Below are 8,925 nucleotides of genomic sequence, written 5' to 3' on the forward strand. Positions count from 1 at the left end.
GGTTCCTTCTTCCTCCTCTGCTCCCAAATGTCCCTGTCTGGTCCCTCTTCAGCTCAGTGACGGAGCTCCCGCTGGGTCCAACGCTGCTCTAGAGGAGCAACCTCCAACTTCTCCAACTGGAAACAAAAGACAAAATTAGAAAACAAACGCCTTACACACTGACTCCTTTAGCTCCTTTATCCCCTAAAAAGAGAGAACGAAATCTTACCCAGGTGTTACACAGAAAGTGGGAGAAAAGAAGTGGACACATTCAAATGCAGGTAAAAAAAAAAAAGATAATCCCCTCCTGTTAGCGGGATGAGCGGACTGAGTAAGGGAGAGCCCTGAGGAGAAGGCAGAGGGCTGGATCCAAACAATCCTTCTGTCATCAGCAGATAGTGCTGAAGGTTAGCAGGGATCTGCCTATACTAAACTCATCAGCTGATCATGTAGTAACGGATATGTGGGCCAAATGATCCAGCCTCCAGTGTGCCTCAGCACATTCAGTACCTGTGAAGATCAAAATCTGATACTACACTGAAAGTAGAAATATATGTGTATACTGTAATCTTCTGTATTTAAACCTCATGAAAGCGTGACATACACTGAAGAAGCTGTATGATTCAACAGGTTTCTCTCCTGTTTTTCTTTTAATTGCACTCAGGGTAGCACTCAGGGTATATTAGTAAAAGTGATGAATTTATTAGAGGGTGTTTGTGGTGACAAGTTGGACTGGACAGGGTCTTATAGCCACAGAAAAAAAAGATAATAAACAACAAAAATGACTCATGAGCAGCAAGAAAATGAGTGAACATCAAACTACCAAACCAAGTTAATATAGCTGTCATATTTACAAAAACACAAGGCCTAAAAACATACAAAAATAGCATTTAATAATAAAAAAAGCAAAGAAATATGTGAGAAATGTGGAGCAACTACTGTCTGTTTCTTGTTTACTGCACTCAGTGAATAAGTCATGTTACAGATGTATATTTCCAATGTGATTAAATCCATCATCCATCAGTTTCATCACAACAAATCAACAGAGTGCACAGAAACATAAATGATGTTAAAGTATACACAGTGTAAACGCACACAAATGGCCTTTTCTTATCATATCGACAGTATATTTCCCAGTGTTTTTAATTGATTACATACTGTCTACAGTCTGCTGTTTCTACCTCTCTCTCAGGTCTCTCTGCACAAGCTCTTTAAGTCCTTATTAAACAAGGCCTCCTCTGGCATAAGCCCTATTTAGTTAGGACACTAGCTGATTATCTCAGCACCCCAACTCTCTGTCTCTCTACAATCCTAAATGCAGTCCACCTGCAGCGAACACACACAAAGTGGAGTGAAAGTGAAACGTCCTGCGCTTCTGCAGGGAAATTAATCTTTCCATTCAGAGCTGGGAGGACCCGTCTATAATAAGGTCCCATAAACACCTTAAACAAAAGGTCAGATAGATAATCTGCTTCCACTATAATAGATTACGGCAGGTCCAACATGTGTGTGTGACAGAGTGAGTGAGGGAAGGAGGCTGTAGTGATGAAGGATGGTCGCTTTAATTAAAGAGTATTTGATGTTTACCTGTAGTCATCTATGCATCATCTGAACATGAATCAGGCTGAGGTCCACACTTATTTTTATACTTCATTAGAGTTCAGAAATTGTGCAGATTTAGATTTAAGTATCAAACTTCAGTTGATCTACCTTTGCAGTTGTTGCTTTAGTGTCGCCAATGAGAGCATTTAAATCACAGTTTCATCTGTTGACATGAAATCTGTATGTCACAGCTGACTATTTAGCCGTTGACAATTAACTGACAATTAATTCTGATCGTATGTTCTGAATTTAATTGCTCTCCATTTGATATTTGTTGATAAATGTCATTAAAAATCCCATATGTCACATGGTGGACTTTGTCTGTAAACTGGAATTACATTACGATGAGCTCGTTTCAGGGCCGACACAAGCATCATGTGTTCATGTTTTTTTGTCCTGTGTTTCTGGATAAATGAGATTAATATGAGAAGTTCTCACCTGCATGGAGATGGATTGCTGCTGCTAATTACCCTGACCCTTCAACAGTACTATTTAATTTCACGTACTTTTTAGTCTTGCATAGCCAGACTACTCAACAATTTCCCTGAAGTTCTACCAAAGGGATCAATAAAGTTCTGTCTATCTATCTATCTATCTATCCATCCATCCATCCATCCATCTACCGTCTAATGCCGACACAGCTTTGTGTAGAACGGTCTGGCTGCACCTCGCTATCATTCGGCCCCAGAGGGAACAAAAAGCTCTGGTGTATTTGTATTTCTTAAAACCAATCCAGATTTTCTTAGGCAGGAGTAAAAACAGGAAGCCCTGGCAGTGCTTAGTCAAAACAGGGGAATTGTTTTGGTGGCACATTTGCCTGCAGGGAGGCGAGCACTTCCATCAAATTAGAGAATTTACTAAAAAATTTTTACACAGCTGCTTTATTGCATGATCAAAAAATGTTAAACATATAAGTGGCAGCTTGGAGGATGCTGTTGTTTCCTGAAGTGAACGGGATTTTGAGGGGAGGAAGAAGCCACGTGAATAGCAGGCTTATACCTGGACTCTACATCTACCCCGTCTCCAACTAGAAATTGATGTTGAAACTCTGGTGGGTGCTCACTGAGGGAGCTTTATTTTGTGAAAACCTTTCCTAGAAGTGTGACGTTATAATCTCATTAATTAAAAGAAAACAGAGAATTTTTTTTTCCTCTCAAGTGAAAGCATTGCACTTCCAAAAGGGCCACATATGGAGCAAAGAGAGACCAAAACCAGGCCATCGCTATAGCTCACCTGGTTGAGCTGGCGACCCATAGACAGAGGCTGTAGTCCCTGATGCAGCGGCCATGGGTTTGAATCCCACTCATGGCCCTTTGCAGCAAGTCCTTTCCCAATCTTCTCCCCTACTTTCCTGTCTCTCTCTTAACTGTCCTATACAGTAAAGGTAAAAAAAAAAAAAAAAACTTTAAAAACACAAGAGAGACCAAAACCTTTCTAAACAAGGAAGTGGAAAAACTGGAACTCATCCTTTCATTTGTAAATGACATTAACATGTGTAATTCTGCGTTACACCACGAGATGGCAGCAGATCCTAGAAGTTTGGCTTCAGGGCTTTTTGCCAGCAAGGCTTTCTGACATGTGGTTAACAAAAGGTCTATTTTATGCCAAAAAAGGGATTTTTTTCTTCCTGAACTAAGTAGATTTGGTGTCTAAAGCTAATCACACTGCAAACTGCAAACAAATCCCCCCAAACTACACATCAACAGGTTGCTTTCACAGGAGTAACAAACCCCAGCCTCCTCTGTCAGAGTCCTGTGTTTGACCCATTGATCCTCCTCCCTGCTGTGGCCCTTTACACGACCTCACCTGACTTCCTAAAGCTTTTCTGGCAGAAAGCCCTGAAGCCAAACTTCTTGTAGACACAGAATAACACAGCTAATCAAAACATGTGCTACAAAATGTGATTGACAGACATCATCTTAGTCTCCTGGTCAGTTCTGGGGTATTTCCTGGTTATGGATATGTTCAAAGAAGGAAGCTCTTATTCCAGTACGGAGAAATGCATTTTTTACTCTTGTTGTCTACAAATCTTTTCCAGTTCAAGATGCCAACAAAAAAAAAAGATGTCTTTTTCCTGAAATTAATGAAATTCTTCCATTGACAAACCAAAGGTCACAGATATCAGGAACTCTGGCCACGAATGACCTCGAGATCATTCTTGAGGTTTTTCCTTTTTTCCCACACAACAATTTCACAAGACGACTGTGGGAATTTTATCATCAGATCTCTGTTTTCAAGGAGAGCAAGTCCCTCATGTAATTCTACTCTGCTTACTGCGTCCAATTTCATAAACTTGGCAAAAACACACATGCTGGTGTTTAAAAGTGTTGAAAAAATAGAAGGATGGCATCGCATCACCTCACTAAATGTAATTTTTTTTGCACGTAGGACTTTAAATTGAAGGTGCTGAGTGTGTCTGTTTTTGTCAATAATCTATTTCAGTCCGTGGAAGTAGGATTATAGTAATGAGCGGCACAGTCAATGGGAGAAAATAGATGAGCTGCTTTGACTGACGAGCCCGTCTGCATGTTACTGTCAGCGTAGGGCCAGTCTGCAGTGGTCAGAGGAGTCAACATGTTATAGAACTTTAACTGGGGGGGAAAGAAAGCTAGAATAGATAAATGATAGAAAAACAGAGCACAAGCAGAAATCTTACAAGACTTTGGATGTTACTGTCTGCAAAGTTGTGCTTTTGTGATGCTGAACACCTAAAATTCCCAAAGTCTTTTATAAAAATGTTTAATAATAAAACGGTTTTCGAGCTTACATACTTTCACTTTATGTATTTAATTACCTAACTGAATTATTTGACCGTATTTACGCGCTACTTCTTAGAGGATTACGCCTTCATTACTCAGCCAAAGCAGACAGCATAACCAGGTTGTCCAATTCTGTTTACTGTCTCAGCTGGCAGCTATTACAGCATGTGCTGTGACAGAGCGTCACCCACGTCCTCGACCTGCAGTCCGTCCGCTCTCAATCCTTTTTAGCATTTCCCTGTAGTTCACCTTGACTTACTAAAATGTTCAGGCAGTGCTTTCCATGTAGTATTTCTCTGTGTGTTAGTCATGGATTTGTCAAAGTGTCCCAGGAGTTTTGGGACGAAATACCTGATTACATTTCAGCTCCTCTTCGATATACGAGTAAGTGGTTCTAGAAACTTTGCAAACAAAGGGCGGGAAGAAATGAACACATCATAGTACACGACCACCTAGCTCATCTAGCTCCATGCAGCTTTTCTCTTTTTCCCTAAAATCAAGTCAAGGGAACCTATTTCCACCTTTTTCCATAAGCGAATAAGAAAACAATAGAGCTTCTGAGTAAAGACGAGCCACCAGAGAATCTAAACGCAGTCGTGTGTAGCTGCAGTTGGGAAATTTATTGAAGGAAAAAAGAATTTACTGCATGTTTTAAATATATAAACTGAATTACAGCATTAGTCACACTATTTAGCGCTGCACTGGGTTTTATTATAAATACTTTTATGAATATTCTCTGTCCATCCCAGGAGGTTCTTGTGCCAGGACTATGTTCTAAAAATGCAACCAGAACCGCTTTTTGAAGGTTGCTGAGGGCGGCGCATTGACTAAAATGTCTGCTGCATCAAATTTAGTTGAGGGGAAGTTATTGTTATAAGGCTGTATAAGTTTTTCAAATCTCACTCTGGCCCAGTGATAAGAATGAGGAAACTTTAAAATTTTATTTTGAAATTCTCTGAAGTATCTTTTATAAATAGAGGCCAGGTTTGGTAACTTTGGCTTTACAGTTTTTAAATTTGGGGATGTTTTTCTAGTGGACATTCTTTAAAATAGCCTATAAGAGGATGTGTTGGATTTCTGTCAATCAAATATCCAGAGACAACATGTTAAAGGGATTTTTTTCTCAGTTCTTATTATTTTGATGCTGGTGGTTTTGTTTTAGTGCTAGAGAAACACCTCTGTGCAGAAAACTTAACAATGATTAAAATATTAGTTTTATCTCAAAGATGCTTGTAAGAATGCCGGCCTGCCTCACATTAACCACCAGACAGCTGGAAAGGTGACAATTTTTACTCTGTTTTCCCAGTTTTGGCTCTGATAATAGTGATAATCGTGTAATTTTGGCATTTTTTCAAAAAGAAAACAAGCCTTTCAGATCCACCTGGGCTTTTTAGGGGCTCTGAAGGTTAAATTAATTATGTGGCAAATGGTTGCTTGACATTTCTATCATCATACTCCACCTGCTCGTCTCCTGGTTCTTGTCTGAATCCAGCTCGGCAAAGTTTGCTGCCTCCTTCGGCTCTTTTTCCCTCAGTTGGAGTCTCCATTTTGAAGTGATTTCCAACTGCAGGCACCAAAAATTAACATTTAAAAACATGCAGTTACCAATTTTGCAATGGTGTTTTATTACTAGTTCCTCAAATGTTGGCAAGTTTAATAAAAAATGACTACTTCCTATAAAGTTTGTGTTTTGCACACGTGCAGAAATACAGTTCATTTGTCAGCCCGGGTATGCATGTGCCTGTTTTACTGCGCTTCCCATCAGTTACATAAAGGTTTAATTGTTTTTATAGTAAATCTTGGGCAGGTTTGAACGTAGAAGCCAGATTACGGTAAGGATTTCAACCCAACAGGATTACCTCTAGATTTAAGCACCTTATTTAGTTACAAGCATCGAAAATCAGCCATAAGCTCGTCTGCGGCGCACATATATAAGGGCAGCTTCTGACACAACACTCAATCTGCTGGATAACCACGAACAGAACATTACTCGCTGTTGCTGCTTCCACCTCAAACAGGTAAGACGCTGAAATCTGTATTCGTTATTGGAAAATTCACTTTCTAGCTACTCTTATCGGTATTTCTTTGTCATTATCAGAAGGTATTGTGCTTTTTTTCTGTTCTGCCACTTTTACCTGTTGAAAGGAGAGACTTCATAATTACGATACTTGTAATGAAAGGATATACAGGCTGCTGGAGTCCAAATGACATTTTTCTTGGCCTACAATTAGTTGTTAGGCTGCATTGCATTGCTCCGGCACAGCTTGAGATCTAAACGCATAGTGCTGCTGTTCTCTATATTCCATATTAAATTATGTAATATATTATTGGTACAATTAAATTAACACACTACAAGAGTTGGTGAACTACTCTAGAGTGATTTGATTTCAAACAGTAAAATGCACTCCTAACAGAAATAACAACAGGTCCTCTGATGCTGATTCTTAGACCCTCTCTGATAACGCTGATATCTGTGTTCAGGACAGAATGGGATCCTCTAAGCTGGCCCTGCTGCTGGTCTTTGTCTCCTGCGTGGAGCGCTGCCTGTCTGCCTCCTGTGTCGTCGATAGCTTCTCCGTCAAACAAGACTTCGAACCCCAGAGGGTGAGCAAATGCAAAACGCACACAAATAACCTGCATGATGCATAAAGTTAAACCATGTCTGACTTTCTTCCTTCTTTAATTTTAATTGCAGTATGCAGGGAAGTGGTATGCGCTGCAGAAGAAAGACCCAGAAGGCCTGTTCCTGCAGGACAACATCTCAGCTGAGTACACCATCGATGATGACGGCTCCATGACCGCCTCCTCCAAGGGACGGGTCACTCTGTTTGGGTAAGTCAGAGCCAGGTAGATGTTACTGTTGACTCTTAGTAATGGTATAAACCCTTTTTTTGACTCATTATCTGTGGATAAAATTATAGAATTGGTTTTATCTAAAGCAAGACTAGCAAACCCTGTCCTCATCCTGACCCCTGCTTAAGGCAAAGGGTCACAAAGACCTTCTTGACTCTCTCCAAACACCTTGGAAAGATGAGGGCATTTTAAATATTCAGTTTCCTGGCTTAGAAATTAAGAGCTCTCCTCACGTTTTGCTCATGATTTTTATGAAAGGAACTTTTGCTGAGAACATTCTGAACAGCATTACCTACAACCCATGTTTGTCCCTGGATTATGAGGGATTAGGAAGAAACGCAGGTCGGAGATAAAGGTTTTTACGCAGGAATGTCGGCTTAAATGCACTTTTACCAACAAACAAGAGCATTACAGCTGATCTCAGTGCTCGTGACATGAAGTGAAAACTGTACGCAAAAACCTCTCAGCTTACTGAAGGTAGTGAGAAGTGACCTTTTATTTTTACATTGTGCAAAGACGCTAACACACATTTGTACCATCATTTTGCAGCTTCTGGGTCGTGTGTGCTGACATGGCTGCCCAGTACTCCGTTCCTGACCCTATGACCCCCAGCAAGATGTTCATGAACTACCAGGGCCTGGCCAGCTACCTGTCCAGCGGAGGTTAGTTCTGCACGCATTCCCTCCCCACCTCACATCCGTCTTCCTCCCCCTCAATGCTCCTCACACTCTCCCCTTCCTTTCCAACCAGGCGACAACTACTGGGTGATCGACACCGACTACGACAACTACGCCATCACCTACGCCTGCCGCACCTTGAAAGAGGATGGCAGCTGCGAGGACGGTTACGCCCTGGTCTTCTCCAGGAACCCCCGCGGCCTGCCCCCCGCCATCCAGCGCGTCGTCCGTCAGAAGCAGGAGGACATCTGCATGGCCGGACAGTTTCAGCCCGTCCTGCAGTCCGGAGCCTGCTAAACACAACGAGAGAGAAGAGGGCAGGAGTGTGCGCCGGCCAGCTGCAGCCGAGGCGGTTTGACGGCAGAAAGAGGGAGAATGAGAGAGTGCATTTGTGTGAGTGAGTGAAAATTGCACAAGAGCAAAAAATGCAAAGCAATAGCACTGAAAAATCTGCAAGACTCTCCAAGATTTCCACCTGATTCTTTTTTTTTTTAACCCATTTCCTCCTGTTTTGCTCTTCAATTCACTGTCTGTCAAAGGAAAATGTTACTGTTGCAACAGAGATTGGAGTGAGTGTGAAAAATAAAATAAAAAAATATTTTTCTAAACAAATACATGTGAAAAATGTCCTTCTTTGTGTTCTTCAATTTAAAGACAAATGAATTTATATGTAGACCTGAGCAGATTAAAGAAGCAAACACAAAAAAACACTAATCAGCAGTTCAGACTTGACAACACGCGAACGTGCTGCACTTTGCTGATGTAAGCGGCTAACGCCTTCTGAGCCCAAGAAAAATAAGCCAAACACAGTACGATACGCTCCGAGCTGTAATGGGCTTACTGGTGGTCTGATGTTTACAGATCTTAGTCCTGTTATACTCACTCAGCTGCTGGACCACTCAGGGTGCTGCAAGGTGAAAGTAGGAATGTTCCCGAAGCCACGTCTTGTTTGGATTGCAAAGATAGATTTTAGAGAATTATGCTGACAAGTTAGGCAACAGAAGAAGTACACGCGTGGACAAAACTGTTGGTACCCCTCGGTTAATAAAAGAAAA

The 8,925-nt window shown here is 41.2% G+C and overlaps 1 protein-coding gene across 1 annotated transcript; it reads left to right on the forward strand.

Moving 5' to 3' along the window:
• The first annotated feature begins 6,827 nt into the window (after positions 1-6,827).
• On the forward strand, positions 6,828-8,167 carry rbp4l (retinol binding protein 4, like). Its single transcript, XM_008304272.1, has 4 exons — positions 6,828-6,944; positions 7,036-7,172; positions 7,743-7,855; positions 7,944-8,167. The coding sequence occupies exons 1-4, from the start codon at positions 6,828-6,830 to the stop codon at positions 8,165-8,167; spliced, it is 591 nt and encodes a 196-aa protein (XP_008302494.1).
• Positions 8,168-8,925: the final 758 nt, after the last annotated feature.

This window comes from Stegastes partitus, unplaced genomic scaffold (assembly GCF_000690725.1).
Source record: "Stegastes partitus isolate 25-593 unplaced genomic scaffold, Stegastes_partitus-1.0.2 Scaffold2182, whole genome shotgun sequence".
NCBI classification, from domain to species: domain Eukaryota; kingdom Metazoa; phylum Chordata; class Actinopteri; family Pomacentridae; genus Stegastes; species Stegastes partitus.

Excerpts from the sequence above, each read along its gene's own strand:
- rbp4l (XM_008304272.1), top strand. The coding sequence starts at position 6,828 with ATGGGATCCTCTAAGCTGGCCCTGCTGCTGGTCTTTGTCTCCTGCGTG. Across the intron at positions 6,945-7,035 it reads AAGACTTCGAACCCCAGAGG|TATGCAGGGAAGTGGTATGC; the intron begins GTGAGCAAATGC and ends TTTTAATTGCAG. Across the intron at positions 7,856-7,943 it reads CAGCTACCTGTCCAGCGGAG|GCGACAACTACTGGGTGATC; the intron begins GTTAGTTCTGCA and ends CTTTCCAACCAG.